At 33.8% G+C, this 20,386-nt stretch overlaps 2 protein-coding genes across 4 annotated transcripts in view; one reads left to right on the top strand and one right to left on the bottom strand.

The window, feature by feature from the left end:
• Positions 1-19,384, bottom strand: part of LOC127862222 (histone H2A deubiquitinase MYSM1-like) — a 42,214-nt gene extending 22,830 nt beyond the window's left edge. For both annotated transcript variants that reach the window (XR_008040503.1, XM_052401251.1), the window contains exons 1-5: positions 19,318-19,384; positions 10,077-10,241; positions 6,762-7,089; positions 3,986-4,084; positions 2,593-3,448 (exon numbers count right to left, since the gene is read on the bottom strand). Coding sequence is in view for 1 of the 2 variants with exons in the window: in XM_052401251.1 (XP_052257211.1) it covers positions 2,593-3,448; positions 3,986-4,084; positions 6,762-7,089; positions 10,077-10,241; positions 19,318-19,370 (1,501 nt within the window). In the remaining variant the exon portion in view is untranslated. The remainder of the gene's footprint in view (positions 1-2,592; positions 3,449-3,985; positions 4,085-6,761; positions 7,090-10,076; positions 10,242-19,317) is intronic.
• Positions 19,312-20,386, top strand: part of LOC127862220 (HEAT repeat-containing protein 1-like) — a 96,365-nt gene continuing 95,290 nt past the window's right edge. Inside the window, exons 1-2 of one of the 2 annotated variants that reach the window (XM_052401244.1) lie at positions 19,312-19,391; positions 19,904-20,055. In XM_052401244.1, coding sequence (XP_052257204.1) covers positions 19,327-19,391; positions 19,904-20,055 — 217 coding nt within the window. In that variant the 5' untranslated portion in view covers positions 19,312-19,326. Of the gene's footprint in view, positions 19,392-19,552; positions 19,641-19,903; positions 20,056-20,386 lie in introns of those variants that run through there. The other variant, XM_052401246.1, reaches the window with a different exon arrangement.

Genomic DNA, 20,386 nt, shown 5'->3' with positions numbered 1-20,386 from the left:
TCAATGCTTAAAGGATTTTTTTTGCAAAACCAAATCCGTGGAACTTTTTTTACAGCCTGATTTAATCACTTCTTTTATTGTTAATGTGTACATTGAATTATCAACTGGTTACTTTGTAAGGGAGAGAATTGAACCACAATATGGACAGATCTGCTTGAAAATATATACAAAACTAGAGGTTTGCACAATAGTGCTTTTAGGTAGCGCACCTCTAATGATTTCCCGCGATTTATTTTACGATCATTGCCGATCTTCAATGATCGGTTATTTCCGAGAGATGCATTTTATTTTTTTCAAACTTGTAATTTTGATATGTGTTTACCTAATTCATTTAGAATACATTATTTTCACTATAAATATTGACTTTGATCCAATTATCATCTGAAAAAAACGATTTCGCGATTTCTTCAAAGATTGACGAGCCGTTTTTCCTGTTCACTTATGCATATCTAATTTAAGGTTGCACTGATGTGAAGTTGTAGTGGCCGAGTGGTTAAGGTGATGGACTATAAATCTTTTGGGATCTTCCCGCGCAGGTTCGAATCCTGCCGACATCGCATACTTTTTACGAAGAGTTTTATTTCTTTTCTAACGTAATTTGATTAAATATAGCATATAAGCTATGTTTATTGTTAAATATGTTGAAAATTGTATGCACATCCTTCAATTTTTAAAATTAAAACAACGTTATGGCTAAATTGGGTAATTTACTGCTGAAAATATGAATGATGCACGTTGCATTTTTATTTTTATTTCAAAAAGTAAACGGTAAGTCTGTCTATTTCTTGGTATTTTTGCTGTATATAGTGTTTCTATGAAAAAAAAAGTTTAAAATATAACTTAAATTATACTATTTTGAATTTTATGACACTTTGTTTTTAACCGACCCAATTTTTACTTGGCTGAAATCACTAACATTTCATGGCGCTATTCCATAGAATTTGTAAAAAATAAATGTCTGTAAAAGAATACTTATTTTATATTGTTTAAATTTTAAACACCTTAACTGCATCTGTACAAACCAACTACATGCCCATATTTGGAAATTTGAATGAATTATGGAACTTTTATATACCCCAGGGGTGAAAATAAACTGGACAAAAGCCGAGCGTGAGGGTGGTTTTGAAAAAATCGGTATATTTTTTTTAAAAGCATGGAAAGCTTACCTACAAATTTGCATGTAGTTTATTGAAATGATGCTGATTAGGAAAATAATTAATTAAATTATATTTGGATATATGCCCATTAGGTGTGCGCTACCTTAAACCCCTGACGCCAAATTGTTGAATCAGTCTCAATTTAAATAACGAATATATTGCTGGCCACAAAGTCTGGTAATCAGAAATTACGGGTCCAGACTTTATTTAACTGGCTAGTATTAGTAAAATAAAAATAAGATACTTTACCAGAATCAGTGCTCCTGCTAGGCTTTAATGGAAGGCGGCCACGCCCTGCCCTTTTATTTATTTGTTTATTTTTTTAGACACATTATAATTAATAAATCTCTGATTCCATTGTAAGCTATTTTTTCCTCAATGTAGACACCGTATTTGCATGGTTTAATAATAATGAAAATAATATATATTCTAACAATTATAAATAACATGAAAATTAATATGCAATAGGGAGCATTTCCAGACATGACTGCGCGCTCGAAAGTGCCCTTTTGACAAAATACTGGGCGTTGAAAGTGCCATTTTGACAAAGTAGCCATCCCCCTGCCCTTTTGAAATCCTAGCAGGTGCACAACAGAATTTTCACCAGTCAAGTTGGCCAGTATTCCAGTAAAATGTATTGGCCTTCACACATTTTTTCTGATTTTGTTCAAGTTGTAGCAAGTTGTAATACTCAAATCATGTTATTAAAACCCTGACATAAAAATGGGGCATACATTTAGCAATTTTTAATGCAGGATAATACACAATGAACAACTTTATATTACACGGAACAATTCATGTACATTGTAAGTGTGAAAGTTGTATGTTGAAAAGTGTTGAATTACAATATACTTTGTTGGAAAAATTTCTACATACATAAACACAGATTGACAACTGACATTAAATTTTGTACATGTACATGTATGCTGTTATAGTTTGGGTCAAGAGAACATGTATGCACTACAGCTAAAAATAGATGTGACTGAAACTACATGTATTTACAACTGTAATGGTGGTAACAACTTGTAACTGCCTTAAAGATTATGACTGTTTGTATATTGTCCTGCCTGCCGTTAATTCATTCCTTTGGGTAAATAATCTAGAATCTGGAAACTATACTGAGGCTGTTATTTTTTAATCAAGTCAAAGTACAAATAGAACTTGAAAATCTATCATCTGAATGTATGACCTTGTCATATATGTATAAGGATTACTAAGTTTGCTGAAAATTAAAAACCTATAAACAATAGGTTTAAGAAATGAAGTTATTATTCCTTCAATTTCACAGTATCTTCATACAATGAAATTATAGTGTTAGGACAAACTACAGTGTGATTTTGAAGAAAAAGAAAAAAACATTTAAATAACAAAAAGATTGAGAAAACATCTTTTAGACAGCTGCAACTGAAAAAACAATTTGTTAATATTAACTCACCAATTACTCGGGGAATATCCTTCTGCATGCTTTCTGCTTCATCCTGTTTACTGGCCACTTTGTAAGTGCCATCAGGCAAATCTGGCTCACACTTCACAGTTACTTCAGGAGATGAAATCTCCTTTTTAATGCCATCTTGAGCATTGTCCAACTGCTTCCCCATGCTTGCAGTATCCCTACTTTGTGTGTTCGCATCAACCCCAATAGTTTCATTCTTTACTACTATGCCACTAGCACAACCTCCAGAAGGCCTTGAATCTGAATAACTGTCTGACATCAATTCATAACCCTTGTATTTCACTTTGTATGATCTACCTTGAACACCTTTCCTTACAATTTTTTCCTGAACATTTTGTTCAAGCTTTGCCTCATTCAGTAATCGTTCATACACAGAATTTGGAGAAACTGCTCTGCCTTCAAGCAATGGGTTGACTTTATCATTGCCATCATCATCCTCTATATCCACTTCAATGTCTTCATCAGAGTCTTTCTCTACAGTGACTATTGTGCTGTCAAAACCTACAGATTCTCCATTGCCTCCTGCTTTTACTTCCAAAGTTGCTTCAGTCTTGATGGCTGTTTCAAAATCTCCATCTTTGCCTTTTTGATTCGCATTAAATAAGACATTTTTATTAATAACAGACTTAGGTTTAAGCCATATTTTACGACTTCTTACTGGGTTATTTTTATTAAATTTGCACGGAGGTAGAAAGGGCTTCTTCTTTGGTTCACGAACACGGACAGTTGGCCTAGCCGTTGAAACTTTGCTCAGTGCTTTGGAGAGGGCTTTCTGAGCATATTCGACTGAAGATTTATTGGGTCTTACAAGACCATGCGCTATGGCTTCTTCTTTATTCTGAAATTGAGGCATGCGCAAAGAATGAATTAGTAGATTTTGTAACTTAACAAAAGGATTATAAGGAAGATCTATGTAAATGATTGAACTATGTTACTATTTCTTCGACAATTAAATTAAAGATTTTCTTTATTGGAAAGAAATTCTAAAAATATGGAAAACAAATAATTTATAGAGAAAATATATATTAAAAAGTGGCCTTAACTCTGCTAAAACTGGTCATAATTTAAACAATGCACTGCAAAGCATTTGTTTTGTGAACAGCCATGGCTGCAGGGATTTGTTTTCCTTCTTATAGAATGGCTGTTTTCACAATTTTAAGAAATTTGTGATTAAAATTTTACAATTTTGAGAAGTTTGCCCCTCAAATTTTCACCATTTTTAAAAGTTGGAAACTTAATGTTTCAAAATACTGAAAGGTTTGCAACTCATTTTTTACAATTTTAGAATTTCACAACTCGTTTTTAAACAAATTAAGGGGGACAAAAACGATTCCCAAAGATGGGGAAAAAGCGCTGAATTCCATTATGCACGTACCTCTATTTTAAACACTTGATGACCATAGTTCTTGACTTGTCGGATGGTCTTTCCAGGCAGCAGCTTGGCTATCTGCACCCATTTCTTTCCATACATCATCTACAAAAATCAGACATTAAAGAGTCTTGTTCTTGGCAAATTGGGCTTAGGCATATGAGCAAAGCGTCGTCCCAGATTAGCTTAACCCTTTGCATGCTGGGAAATTTGTCGTCTGCTAAAATGTTGTTTGCTGAATTTCTAAAATAAGCATTTTGTTAGATTTTTTTGTCAAAGAATACTATGAGAATAGCAAACAGTTTGGATCCTGATGAGACACCACGTTCTGTGGCGTCTCATCTTGATCCAAACTGTTTACAAAGACCTTCAAAATTCGGTTCCAGCACTGAAAGGGTTAAGCAGTCCACACAGGCTCATCTGGGACATCACTTTCTGCCTAAGGTGGATTTTGGTTTGGAAGAGACTTTCTTTAACAGAAAAAATTCCATAAAAGCAGAAAGTGTTGTCCCCCATAAGCCTGAGCACAATCTGTTTTTGTAATTTCCCACTTGAGCAAATTTATGTGTTTTCCATTTATCAAACGTAAGACAGTTCTTTAATTTAATTAAGGAGTTATACATGTAATATAAATCTTATACATTGTATATGAAATCCATTATTATGATGATGATGAGAATATATGAAATGGTTTATCTGTACACGTATCTCATGATCTGCTGGTTTATATGTTAATATACAGGGTATGGTCTCTTTATTATTATTTGTGTCAAAATGTGCACAAACTGAATAATAATTGCTATTTGTTGCAGAATTGGGGGATATAAATGTATATACAGTTCAAACTTCTAAACACAATCCTGTTTAAACTGTACAAATTGCACATACTCAATTTTTTCAGTATAAAAACATGCATAAAACATCTCATCAAAACTCATCATATAACTGGAATATAATCTTTTATGGATAACGCTCATACTTAAGATAGAAATGTGGTCATGTCAAGCATCATTATACCCCTCTTAACCTTAGGTGACTTGTTTATTGCATGTCAAACATAAGTTCAGAAAAAAAATTAATTGTGGACTATAGACACAACCAATCAACAAAGATCCTGGAAAATTTTACAATCTGAAAAATTTGAGAATCAAATTAAAGAAGATATGAAGGCTTGCGATGTAAAACAACAATTGGAAGTTTTAAAACTAATAATATTTAATTTTGGCAAACATACTCCTTTGAAGTGGTATTTCTTTTATCAGTCTTAAATGATAATAAGACAAATGATGCAAGTATTACTTTGCATTGATTACTTTAATTGCTAATTCAAGGTCATATACCAAGGATTTTTAGAGTACTTGACAAATTGATATATATAATTTAATTTCAGCAATTAAATAAGTAATATTTAAAATTTGATAACCACATTCTATAGCAAAGCAAGTTAAATTATCTTCTAAAGACAAAATCAAAACCCTCAGTTTTTATTAGCTATATAGGTACAAGTGAAATTCATTGCAGAGAATTTTTGTTGATAACATACAATTATCAATAGAAACATCATATAAGTGCTTGATAATTATCAATCATAAAAATACGTAAAAATGTTTTGATACTATGGACAATGTTGTTCCTGAATAAAAAACAGTACATTTCCACAGAAAACAAACTCAAACAAGTTATTATCTGTTTGCTAAAGTTTAAAGGATACTACTGTACAAACACTTCACAGTGATTTTAACTTTTCATTCAATTGCTGAGAGGCAATTCTTTCCACAAGCATAAAGCATATATGTGGACTGACATACCCATCAACAAACAAAGCAAGAGAGTGACTTCATTACACACCCAAACAAACTTGATTTGCGGAGGTAAAAAATAAATAAAAACAGTACTTTTCCACCATTAAAAGGGAGAACATAGTGACAACAAGAGCTGTCACCATAGGATGACTTATGCCCCCTATAAACGCTTGGTAGAAGTTATGAGCTTTTTTCGAAACCTAAACGCAGATTTCGAAACCTAAACGCGGACCCTAAGTTCAAGGTCAAGGTCACAGGGTCAAAATTTGTGTGCGTGTGGAAAGGTCTTGTCCATATACACATGCATGCCAAATATGAAATTGCTATCTGAAGCGACATAGAAGTTATGAGCATTTTTCGAAATCTAAACGCAAAGTGTGACGGACAGACGGACGGACAGTCCGATCACTATATGCCCCTCCTTTAGGGGCATAAAAATGTCTTAGAATATGAAAATAAATCAGATAGCCACAAAAACTACGGAGCGGACACCATGCTTAATCCTTGAAATGCACTAAGTGACTCGTGACCTAGTTTTTGACCCGGCATGACCCATATTCGAACTTGACCTAGATATTGTCTTTATACAACTTCTGACCAAGTTTGGTAAAGATCAGATGAAAACTACTTCAATTAGAGAGCGGACACCATGCTAAATCCTTGAAATGCACTAAGTGACCCCGTGACCTAGTTTTTGACCCGGCATGACCCATATTCGAACTTGACCTAGATATTGTCTAGATACAAATTCTGACCAAGTTTGGTAAAGATCGGATGAAAACTATTTGAATTAGAGAGCGGACACGAAAAGTGTGACAGACTGACAGACTGACAAACAGACAGTGCAAAAACTATATACCCCCTTTTCTTCAAAAGGGGGCATAAAAATAAGGGTAAATGACCCATTCAATAAGCATTTACTATATCCATTTTTATCCTAGATTTTCTCGAAGCAATAACAGTAATACCCATTTACTGACCAGTCCTTGATGAAATTGTTTCTTTTCCTCCTCTGTCCATGGGGTGAGTGATCGACACAGAATTTTCTTCCAATCGTGAAACCCTTTATTGGCTCGTTTTCTTGGAATAATGCTCGATCTGTCGCCGACTTGGTCAAGGTCATTTCCTGTGCCAGAGCCAGAATGTTCTTTAAGAGAAACTGTCTGGCTTTTGAGTTTGTGTACAGGGTTGCTGCTTGATTCTTCAACTTCACTTGGTGCTGGTGTGTCTTGAGGTCTGGTTGCAATACTTTGCTTCTTGGTAACAGTGGACATCTTGCGTCTGGGAACTTTTCCATTGATGTAATATCTTGAATCATGGATTAAGCAAAACAGCTTTTGTTGTTGTTGTTTTTAAATTATTTTTATTAAAATTGAAATGTATAGTACTTGAAGCTGGACATGCAGAGAAAGGTATAATTTCCATTTAAAATTAACTACAGTCAATCTTGTATTTAGAGACCAATAAAGGGAGTAACCAAAAGTGGTCGCTTAATAAAATGGTCTTTAAATAAAAAAAGGCCATTTGGGATGAACGCAGACCTTTGATTTTAAACCCAGATGTAGGATTATCTCTTTTTGACAAATTGATTTCAGCTCTTGTAATCAAATGAATCTAAATATATATAAAATTAATAAAACAATATTTTACTTAAAATTAGTTTTATTTGTTTTCACTAATTGAATGTATTTAGAATTTAATTCTAAATACAATGTAAATTTTCTCATTTAACGTTAACACTTTCCATTTGGACATTTTAATTTCTGCATGTAAGCTTATGGAAATCGGACTTGATTATGGTATATATTTGATCGCCGATTTTATTGCAGAAAAAATGTGCCGACGCGACAAACATTTTCACAGCGTTCTTGAGATGATTAGCTAAATAAATAAAACACGTCGATTGAAAACTAAATAAACAGGCTTGATTGGAAAACTTGCTTACACAAACTAATTAGCAAAATAGCAATTACAATTTTTAAATGAACGGATTTCGACACATGTTACAGATTAATAGTTTATTTTTTACACATCTCGAGAATGCTGTGAAAATGTTTGTCGCATCAGCGCATTGTTTCTGCAATGAAATCGGCGATCAAATGTGTCACTTAATGTCCCAGATAGTAAACTCTTTAACCCATAGACTGTTGGCAATACCTCGCTGTATTATTCAACACCAAAAATTGATACGCAGTCAGCATTAACACCAGTCAGAACTGGTCATCGAGACAAAGGAATATAGCTGGTGTGAAATCAAAACAAAGGTGTAATCGTTAATCTTATCGGCTTAGATAAGCAATTCGCACTGATTTGTCCGTGAACGGTCAAAAGATTTACCACGTTTATCTCAAAGTGGTTGCTTAATTCAAGACTTGGACATAAAAATACACTAAAATCAGCTGTCGCTGGTCGCGTAAGACAAAAGTCGCTTAATACAATATGAAAATATAGTAAAAATGCTCGGGCGGGATTTAAAGTGGTCGCATAAGACAAAAGTCGCTTAATTCAAGTGGTCGCAAGCACAAGATTGACTGTAATTAGTTTCCTCCTCAGTTCTGCTACCATAAACAAATATTTATTATGTGGAAACTGCTTTTCCATAATAAGACCAATTATCATTAATCCCAGCAGGAAAGTAAAACAAGAGGGCCTGAAAGGCCCAAAGTCGCTCACCTGAGATAACAAGATATTATTGGGACCAATCTTCCTTCCTAGTTTCACGAAGATCGGAAAATAAATGTGGCCTCTAGAGTGTTAACAAGGTTTTACTCTAGCCATATAAGGAAAAATGCCCCGCCCTCTGGCAGCCATGTTTTTCAACCAACCGAGATATTATCGGGATGAATCTTCTGACCAAGTTTCATAAAGATCGGACAGTAAATGTGGCCTCTAGAGTGTTAACAAGATTTTACTATAGCCATATAAGGAAAAAGTCCCGCCCTTTGGAAGCCATTTTTTTCAAGCAAACGTAACCATTTTCGAACTCATCCAAGATATCATTAAGACAAATCTTATGACCATATTTCATCAAGATTGAACAATAAATGTGGCCTCTAGAGTGTTAACAAGGTTTTACTATATCCATATAAGGAAAAATGCCCCACCCCCTGGCGGCCATGTTTTTCAACCAACCGGCATCATTTTCGAATGCGTCCAAGATATTATTGGGATGAATCTTCTGACCAAGTTTCATGAAGATTGGACAATAAATGTGGCCTCTAGAGTGTTAAAAAGATATTACTATAGCCATATATAGCCATATAAGGAAAAATGCCCCATCCCTTGGCAGCCATGTTTTTCAAGCAAAGGTTACCATTTTTGAACTCATTCAAGATATCAGTGGGACAAATCTTCTGAGCAAGTTTCATGAAGATCGGAAAATAAATGTAGCCTCTAGAGTGAACTTAGGTTTTACTAAAGTCATATAAGGAAAAATGGCCCGCCGCCTCGCGGCCATGTTTTTCAACCAAACGACATCATTATGAACTCGTCCAAGATATTATTGGGATGAATCTTCTGACCAAGTTATATGAAGATCAGACAATAAATGTGGCTCTAGAGTGTTAACAAGATTTTACTATAGCCATATATAGCCATATAAGGAAAAATGCCCCGCCCCTTAGCAGCCATGTTTTTCAAGCAAACCTAACCATTTTCAATCTCATCCAAGATATCATTGAAACCAAATTTCTGACCAAATTTCATTAAGATTGGACAATAAATGTGGCCTCTAGAGAGTTAACAAGGCAAATGTTGACGATGCACAACGGACGATCACAAAAGCTCACCATGAGCATGTTGTGCTCAGGTGAGCTAAAAAAGTTATCAAAATTATCCTTTCCATCATTACAATTTTCGTTCAGATAAATCTATGCGACAATAATGGGTGAAGGTATCACAGACTGTTTTTTATATGTATTTTATAATAATGAGTATGAAAAAAACATTATTATTACGGATGTTTTGATATGGCATTTGCACACCTTTTTGTTGAGATCGAATTAAATTACATGTATGCTTTCAAACTCCTTTATCAGCAATGACAACTTCCAAAATACACTGTAGAAGTAAACAAGGGAATTACATGTAAAACTATTCCAAAAACTAAAATACCAAAGTTGATCATTATAATACTTTAGTTACCTCTTAATGAAATTTCCTGTCAAATATTTTCCCAATATCAAATTTTCACTATGCAAATTTACTAATTTCATTTGGACCCATTCCCAATGCAGTTTTAAAAAATATAAAGAGTTATAATTCTTGAATTCTTTGATATCGGAAAAAAAGGATACTGTTCCTCTAGAAGCATTTTCTCTATTGTGGCCTTCGACTTCTCGTCCATGGAGCTATCCATGGCCCAGCTTTGGTCAAGAATCCAGGGATGGTCTGTGAACTCTGGCAACAAGTTGGCACTTTGAGATGGAAGCTCATTGACATCATATATTCCATCACTGACTCTGAAGCGGATATAAACATACATGTGCATGTTATTTAAGATATTAAGAAACACTGTTTTAAGGTTTAATTTTTTTAGGGATGCATCTGTTTGCAATTCAAAACACTGTAAAACCAAATGTTAGAGAATTAAGCAACTGTTTCATTGATAGTATGTTTGAACCAATCAAAGCCAGCATTTGTTCTCCAAGATTGACTTGAATAACTCTGAGAAATTTCAGAAGATGTCAGACGTCCAAAGTTAACAACCAAAACACTGGCAAAAGAAGCCCCTTTGGTGTTTGAGGTACAAGACAGTTAAGCCTAAAATTGGACCCCATGTGAATTTGCAGATCTGAAGTGTAGTGTTTGTGGAGGTTTGTGGGTAACAACCAGCAGGTCCCTAGCTCACATAAATGTAGATAACAGAGCCAAACCAAGTTAATGTACCAGCATCTGTGGATTTAAGTCCATTACCAGGTACACATATCCAAATATATATTTGAATTGTCAGACATTTGGTCAATCTGTAAGAAAAGTGTGCTCAGATTGTTTCAGTCAGGTTTGTATGAAAGATTTTTAGAGGTCTTTAGGGAAAAGGTATCCATGTGTGGATTATTATATTGCAATTTATTTGAAAATGGCTTGATAAATGATGCAGTGAACCCTATGTTATGCCCAGTTTTAACCACTTAATACATTATAAATTAAAGTTGTGCAGGTTTTTTTTTCCTTCTTTGTGACCCGCCGAAAAACGGCCCTTCCCCTCGGATTTCTTTAGAAAATAGAACATTTTGCATAATTAAATTATCTGCTGTTGCCTTGAATTTGTTTTAAAAACAGTAAAATATGTTAAATTGATTATTTAAAACTTTCCTTATTTTCCCCAAAATCTGGCGTTTCGCATGATTTTTCCCCAAAAATCCGGCATTTCGTGTCATTTTTTTCCCCTCAAAAAAGGCTAGGACCTTTCCCCAAATTCAGATAAAACCCCCTGACTGTATTATGTCTAGATAAAAGGTTGAGTCTTTCGCCTTTCAGTGCAAATTGGTAATCTGCTTTGGGGGGGGGGGGCAAATTATTTTTGGGGTTCTATACACAGTCAAATGCATTAAGTGGCCTTTGAAAAGCACTTTTTTGTGCAGGGCTCGAAATTAACACTCGCACACTTGCAAAATGCGAGTTGCAAAATACAGATTGCGAGTTAAGTTTTAAGCCACTAGTATTTTTAGGCAAGTAAATAAATAGTGAAAAAACGATGAGTAATATTGCTAAATGCGCTCGACGTCGTGAACCCAAAACGGTAGGTCAATTTATAGAACGTCCGAATACCCGTATGAAGAAGCGCGCACCTTGTATGTAGACTTTTATACTTATGGTACAGATACGTGGATGGTATTGGTACAAAGAACGTGAAACAGTCTACTAATTTACACGTGTTCATTGAACTTGAACAGGCATGGCGTCGAAGCGAAAAATAACTAGTTTCTTTTTGCCCGCATACTGAAATAACAACACGAAAGATAAAGCAAAGTTAACCGTTGAGTTAGAAAAAAAACAACAGAAATTAAATCGTTCCAGCAAAATTTGCGAGAATGTTTTTGATTTTGCGAGTTGGTATTAAAGCTGCTCGCAATGTTTTGCAAGTAGAAGAAAAAGTTAAATTCGAGCCCTGATTGTGTACAATTTTTTTAGATCGCAAAACGTGAAAATAGACGCCGTAAACGCACTAAAAGGAATAAACTTACCCGATAAATCACATACCCGTCTAGGTGAATAATACTGGATGTAACGAAAGGCATATTAAACCAATACAAATATCCCCCCCCCCAACCCCCCAGGAGACTTTTTATGGCTCTGGGTTTTATGTCAAATTAGGGGGAAAAAGTGGTTACTTCGGTTGGGGAAGCGGATGATATTCGGCTTCTTCAAAGAAAGGTTTTTTGGCCCTGGAACATGAATGTTACTACATATATAGAAGGAAAGCATGTGGTGTGGCTTGGCCCTTTCCTTAATAGACTTCTTATCTGATTTGCCACTCCAGGCCAATACCAGTCCTGCTGTTCTAATAACAGTGACTCCATATACAGTTTATAAGCCTGACTACACCATCTGCATAGGGTTATTGGAAGAAATATTGGACAAATTCTCAACTTGTATGCCTGTCTTTTTAACAGGGCTTGACACTAACGGTGGTCTGTTGACCCGGGGTCAGTAAAAAATAGGGAGGACCAGTGAAACTAGAAATTTGGTTGATCCGTCAGACCAGTTAAAAATCCTGGCCAGCTTATTGTGAAATACTGGTGGACAGCTGTTTTCATAAAAAAAACAACTCTATATGTTCATAATAAACCGACAATTTTATTATTAGTTTATGGGCCGACTCGAGACCGTGATAATAGTAACATATTGGAAATTCAAATTTTTCTAGATATCCGGATGACAAAAACCTGTTGTCGGATCAAGAAATCAATTTGCATTCCTCAAATGTCTCCTGCAAATGTTTCCAGACTTTGCCGTGATCGATACACAAATGAACATAAAATTGCAAGCGTTCAGATTGAGAAATGAAAAAATGGTATTTATTATTTTGAAAAAGCAGCAATAATCAGCATGTTATCGATCTTAGTACCATCAGAATATACTTTGTTTACTGTGCGAATTTACACTGGAGGGTGCAGAATAATGTTTTGATATTGTCGGAGAGTAAACGTGCGTATTTTCAAGATTACAAGTTTTCACGATGTAGAATTTCATTCAGGGAGTGGTTGAACCTCCGCTTTAAAACCTAAAACTAATGAAGAGAAGCTTGAAGTACATCGAAAACATTAAAAGGATAAGAGATAGTTTAGTAGATAGTATAGTTTTCTTTTTATAAATGCACAATACATTGTGGATAGTTTGAAATTTAAGTTCAAATTTAGGTAAAATAACATAGAAATTGTCAGACCACTTGAAATCTTGGAGGACCAGTAATTTCTGAAAGCTGGTGGTCCTTTGGGTCAGTAGGTAAACAAAGTTAGTGTCAAGCCCTGTTTAAGGCTTAATTTTCACTGATGTCCATTCATTGTTGTCTATGTTGTAAAAATTGCCTAAGAAATTAGTGATCAAACCAAGAAAAAATCTATTTTTAAGATGGCAGTTTGACACCATCAACACAATCGATTATTTATTATTATTACAGATGATTAACATTTAGAAAAAAACAACAAATATATAAAGACAAAATGTGACTTATTATGTTTATAATGATTCATAGTCTTATACTTATAAGATATTTGTGATGTAAGTTGTAACAACTTTATGAAAATTACCCCCGACTCAACAAGCATATAGCATAAGGGTTCTCAAAAATTCTACTGTTAAGTATATGGAGGTAATGAATTCCATTGAATTACTGATCTTGGGTAGAATGAGAATGTATAAGAGTCTTTTGAAGTTTGTATGTGTCTAAACCAATGGTTGCTGCTGAGTCTGGGTCGGCGGTCGACCGGAACAAGGAGATTATCTGGAGGAGTGATGGCAACTATGTGGTGGATTATTTTATATAACATATAAATTAGACAAAATTTTGTTCTGCATGTTTCAAGAGTGGGAAAATCTAGGGTGTATATCATAATAATTTAATATTTGTATTTATTTTTTGTTTATTTGGTGAAATGAAATTTTAACGAAAAAAAGAAAGAGTCTTCACAAGATGTGAAAAATTTCATTAAAGGGATCTTTTCACGCTTTGGTAAATTGACAAAATTGAAAAAAGTTGTAACAGATTCGTAAGTTTTCATTTTAGTTATGATATTTGTGAGGAAACAGTAATACTGTACATTATCCATGCTCTAATATAGCCATTATATGCATCTTTTGACGATTTTAAAACCTAAAAATTATAAAGCGGTGCAACGCGAAACGATTGAATAATTTGGAGAGTTCTGTTTTTGTCGTTAAATTTTGTGAAACTACGAAGATTGCTTATATAAGGTATAAAATACGTCATGAATGTGTACTTGGCGGAATAGCTCAGTAGGATTTCCAGTCGTTACACCCCCTGGACGTTACACCCCTAGTCATTACACCCTCTAAGCCTGGACATTACACCCACCAAGGTGTAAACATAATTGATTAGGTTACTAAGGTGTGATCACACCTACCATGGGGCACACTTCACTTGATTAATAATGTTTCTGCTTTAATTTGTGTCCAATGGGGGTCTGTCCAAGTGTTTTTTATTGTTTGTTTGTCTGTCTTATTGATGTGCAGTGTTAATTAGGAAATAACAATTTTTTGGTGTGAAAAACATTGTTCTTTGATCTTTTCAAATAATTTGTTAATCATCAAAGTGTAATAATAACACCTAAAATTAAAGGAGTTTGTTCACACCATTATTATAAAAATTCATTTGAAGATGTTGTTGTTTGATTTTATGAGTTTTAAAGAATATTGCATCTTTATGTCGTGGCAAAAGAATATCAAAACATCAAAGGTAACAAAGTTAATAAGACAAATGCAAATTGTTTTTACTCACTGTCCCCATATATACCAGAACAATTTTAGAGAATATCATACTATAGGTATACATTGTTACTCTGTCAAAATGCCCCCAAAACAAATATTTTGGTGTATTGATTCAAATTGTAAAAAAAAGCGTGTTAATAGTTCTGATTTTGCTGTTTCATGTGATAATTGTGGATTATGGCAGCATATTAGATGTGGTGATACCGGTAAGTCATTTTCTTCTTCCTATTATAAACATTGTAGATCTATATAATTTGAGCTCCATGACATCATGCGATTTTGGACCTTAGGGCATTTTCCGTTGTTATCAAATGGTCTTGTAACTGATAATTTAAAACGATTGTAGGACATAAGCCCCCCAGGACAAACCCCCCCCCCCCCCCTATGAAAAAATGAACATTTGGACAATTGCCCCCCAGTAGAAATGACAGGTAGGATATAAGCCCCCCAGTGCTTATTTTGCATCTGGATATTTGCCCCCCAGTTCTTATTTAAGAAGTGCACATTTGCCCCCTAGTGCTAATATCATATGTTGTTTCCATTAGACTAGTATATCTCTGTATTTGGATTCAGTATTATTTCATATCTCATAAATATATAATCATAGAAACTTGGATCATTATAATTCGAAATAAAGAAGGTCCAGAAACTCACTTTAATTGCCTAATCTTAGGTAAAACAAACATCTTAAAGAATTTGAATTGTTTTTTAATTAATCAATCAAAAGGATTATCAGCTTGTTAAAGGTGTGACATGTGTCTTTGTGATTGAAACACCAACTTGGTTTAAGCTTATTAGGGCCCTCCCATAAACTGTGAAAACATGCTTTGATTGCTACAGTAAGTGACAGATTCCTGTTAATTGTGTTTCAATATAAAAAAGTATTTCTTCAATGATCCCTCATTATCAATTCTGACTTTAAAGTTTAATGATATTGTTATTAATGAACTTTGAAGTCTGCAGTAAAATTTCATATATCATACAGTGACAATAGGAGGTTTTTGTGTGACGTCACAAGAGGGGTTTTCCGTTACTAAAAATAGATTGGCCGTCAACTTCTTGATCGCGGCCAATTACATTGTATCAGAGTAAAGGTCGTCGGAAGACTTAATACTTACAATTTCACAAAACAAAACTATAAATACCCGTATTCTTTTTTAAAATAAGAATTTAATTAATGATATTTCAAAAATAATAAAACATATAATTATTTGAATATTATTATAAGTGGTGTGGATGCGATAGTGTTATTTTTCATCCGGGATTGAAAATTAGTGTAAGGGGTGCATTGAATCAGTTATAAAACAGAGCCCTAAAATAGCTCACTACATTTCAATCTTGAAATGTAGTTTTAATTTTCTTTTACATTGAATGAATTTTCGTTTCGTGAACATTGAATGAAAATATTAATAAATTTAAGCATTCAAATTGAAAAAACACCTGCATATTTTGCAAATTAAACTGTCTTTACATGTACACGTATATTGAAAACTCGTCTGTAGTGATAATGAGCAATACAAATCTAGCATTTTATGATACCATTAATCTACGCATTTAATTTATTTAACGCAAGTATTTTATATCCCTATAATGACCAAACGCGATTGCTTGTTTTCATGATGATGTTTCGAACACTGCAGTAACGCACGATCTTAACACATTATAGTAGAATTTACATGTGCAGGTATCCGTTAAATACGTTAATTGTGTAGCAGTTAATGTGTACAATATTTTAAATGTATAGTTATTAAACACTTTATTATTATGTTTAAACTGGCTTATATATATATACTTAATAGTTCCTAGCTGTTAATCCATTTCGGACAAATGTCTATTTTTAAATATGTTCAAATAGCAAAGCAACTGTTTTTTGACTTAATATGTCGAGAGATGACATGGAGGTATCATAAATTGTGTTTAATGACCAGACACATGTGGTTTATGCAGAGACCCGATACAGAGTCATACAAGTATAGGTCCCTGGGTTTATGACACACTGTTTTCTTAGTAATAGTCTGGACAGTATCCGATCATATCGAGATAATTGGTCTGTGATAAAGAAAGGTGCAATTAAACACTGGGTTAAAATGCTGAAACAAAGAGTGTCAAAATTGGTGTGAACAATTAAATTAAAAACATTAACATTTATCAAGAGGATTTAGTTAATCTGTAACAAGGTAAGTTTTTACAGACAAATAGGTTCAAATCAGTTTCTATATGTTGATTACATAAATTCAATCAATTTGTTGTTTGTTTCGTCCTTATTTGTGTTCGTTCATTGGATTCAATTTAATCTGAAAGAATTTCAATTTCTGAGTATTTTTTGTTCATCAAAAGGGTCGCGAATATGTTTGTAACCTTATCACGATGCGCTTCATCAATGCAAACAATAGCAGAAAGGCCGCAGTTTTGACGGCCAAAATTTGAGCATGCGCAAACGTGACGTCATTATCGGAATCCCCAAAACCTCCTATATGTTACTTCTATTTCAATATCTAACAAACTCACTGAAACCAACAGATATAGGATATTTTTACTTTATTAATACTTGCTTTAAATTAATAGCAAGTTACCTCCTTTTGTTTGAGTGATATGAAATAGCCTAAGGGCAGATTTGCTTCATTGTCAATATCAGAGACATAACACTGCATGCATTTTATGCACTGCTAATCAAATAGATATATCAATAGATAAGTGAAATACTATTGTTACTACAATAGTCATAAAACTTAAGTAACAGATGTGATACATTGAGATAAGGATATTGCCTTAGTCCTTATGTATTTGAGGCCGTTTCCATAAATAATAAAGAATTATTTCTTATAGCTTTTATAGATTTTTTTTACAATAAATTACTTTAAAAAAAACGTATCAATTACAGAATAATGATTGATTTAATATCGTATTTAATTAAAATCTTCTTTTGTGATGTTAAAATGCTATAATTTTCAAACGACCAGTATTGATGAGTAATACTCAGTAATGACCAGTACTTAATTACTTTGTATTTAACCGGTCAATATGCCAACCCTGATATAACAGTATGCAGTATCCAATATATGGAGCGCAAGGACCTGCGGGATTATGTCCGCAAGTTACTTGTGCTTCCATTTGTGCCGTCTAGTCAGATCGAACCTCTGTTCAGGAACCTCGCGCAGCGTGCCAACACAGAACCTCTGAGGAAACTTGTCAATTACATTGACTCAACCTGGATTCAGTCTTTGACCTTCCTAATACAGAGTTGGTGTATATACGGGTTACACGTCAGAACCAACAACGATGTGGAAGGATTTCACACATGTTTGAATGGCGTTTCTGGTGGTAGATTACTGACATTCTACAAACTTGTACCTGCACTCAGAAAACAAGCACTGGAGGCTGAGTTGGACATTGACCAGCTGGTTGATAATGGTGTTGTCAGACGGCAAAGAAACCAGTATAAGGAATGTGACCGGAAGATTTTTGATGCCTGGAGTAAGTATGAGGCCAAAGAGCTCAGTACATCGGGACTCTTGAGATTAGTGAGTAGGTTGTACGTGCGGCTGAATATAAAGTATAGAAATTGTCTAGAATTGTGAAAACTCACTAGCAGGACGTGTATATACTGTTCAAAGTGAGATGGGATTTCTTGGCAATATTAGTTTACTTTTTTTTAATCAATCATAATTTGTATTTTATTTTCAAAGTTATTTCTGTCTGTATATTCCTGAAAAAAAGTATTAATGATTTTGATGCATATTATTACATTTTGGTGAAATAAAAAGAAATGTATAAATTTAAGATTGTGTTTTGTTTATTCTAAATAATTATTGTATTTATCATTATTTTATTTTGTTTTCAAAGTTTTTTCTGTCTGTATTATTTATGATTTAGATGCATATTATTACATTATGGTGAAATAAAAATAAATGTATATGAATTAAGATTGTGTTTTGTTTATTCTAAATATTTATTTTATTTATCTTTATTTTTATTTCTTCAAGTTTTTTCTGTCTGTATATTCTTGAAAAAAAGTATTTATTATTTAGATGCATATTGTTACAGTCATTCTGGTGAAATAAAAATTAATGTTTTAAATGATGGCTGCTCAATTAAATAATTTGAGCAACCATTAATCTCATCAGTGTCATCTTACATGACAAATCCAATTAGTGGTTCATAAGTTGATTACATATTTCTAATCTAATCAATATCTTGGTGGGTGTAATGTCCAGGCTTAGAGGGTGTAATGACCAGGGGTGTAACGTCCAGGGGGTGTAATGACTGGACACCCTCAGTAGGCTAAAGCGTTTTTACTTCAGGACTCTGGCAGGACTCCAGGGGTCACTGGTTCGAAACCTGCTCCAGGCATTGTTCTTTTCCTTTTTTCAATTTTTTTCTTGATTTTTTACTGGAGCTTTTATGATCCAATGTTTACATTTATCAATATAAAGCATTTAATGAATAAGTTTAAAAAATGCCAAAATCTGTGAAAAGGCCCCTTTAAAGGTTGCGGAATCTTGCAATGCCAATGCACGACACAGGTGCATTTCCAACAACAAATGTGAAAAAAAGTTTCATTTAAGTCTTAAAAAATGTTAAATATACTCTATTTTCATGTCAAAATCTCCAAGAACATCAACTTCTCCTTCGTCAGCCATCTTGGTATCGCAGATGTGCGCGTACGTTTCGAATAATATTTTAATCTCAAAATAATTAATCCGTACAATTTATAATTACAAACATGTATTTATTATTTTACCTTAAAATATTTCTATTCATGTATTGTTGAATTACACATGAAATACGCGTAAATTAAATTCCGTAAATGCGCGCTGTTTGATACTTTGTTTACAAAACACATGTGCTCATGTCAATGAATTTGCTATATTTCATTTCAACTGTCATTTTGCGCAAATAACTAATATCAGGTATCAAAAAGATCCTTAAAATAAAGATACCAAACCCAGTATTGTCTAAGATTTTGTGTCATTTCTGAAAGTCATTCGTTTAATTATAAAAATATCTTATACCAAAACTGTGCTCTGACCCGGATATTTATTTCGGATGATCTTTGTTTTCTGGGCATTTGAAGTTACTTATATGGTATTTACCTCAATTTAAAATATTTCTTAATTTTTATTTCAATAGGTAAATTATGCATGCACATCTAACTGTCATTGCATATTTTCAGATCACTCAAAATGACCTCGCTAGCTAAACAGCTGCAAAGGCTTGCAGTTCCTCATACCCAGACAATCCTTGGGGAAGATAAGAAGAAAGCCTCGCTGTTATTTGACCCTAAGGAAGCAGCTTCTATTGACAGAGAGACCTTCCATGCACTAGGTAACAGGAGAAACTGCACACATTAAAACTGTTCAACCCTGCATCTAAATTTCTAAATCAAGGGTACCCATGTGTCTGAATTCAAAAAAGGATGCCCTGTTTTTTCAATTCATTACGATACCTACATTTGTAACAACTTTCTTTGTGTGCTTGTTTTAGCTTTGGAGAAATGTAGAAATTGATGTAGGTCACCTTTAATTAAAAAAAAAAATAGAACCCATTTTCAAAATTTTGGTCTGTGCCATGTGCCTGAACAAAATTTAATGGACATTGTCATTATTGGGGACACAGAATTCAGTAACATTGTGTGTGATATTTGTTTTGACAGTTA

The sequence above is a fragment of the Dreissena polymorpha genome, chromosome 16 (assembly GCF_020536995.1).
Source record: "Dreissena polymorpha isolate Duluth1 chromosome 16, UMN_Dpol_1.0, whole genome shotgun sequence".
Taxonomy (NCBI): domain Eukaryota; kingdom Metazoa; phylum Mollusca; class Bivalvia; order Myida; family Dreissenidae; genus Dreissena; species Dreissena polymorpha.
This window is presented reverse-complemented; position numbering and strand designations above follow the sequence as displayed.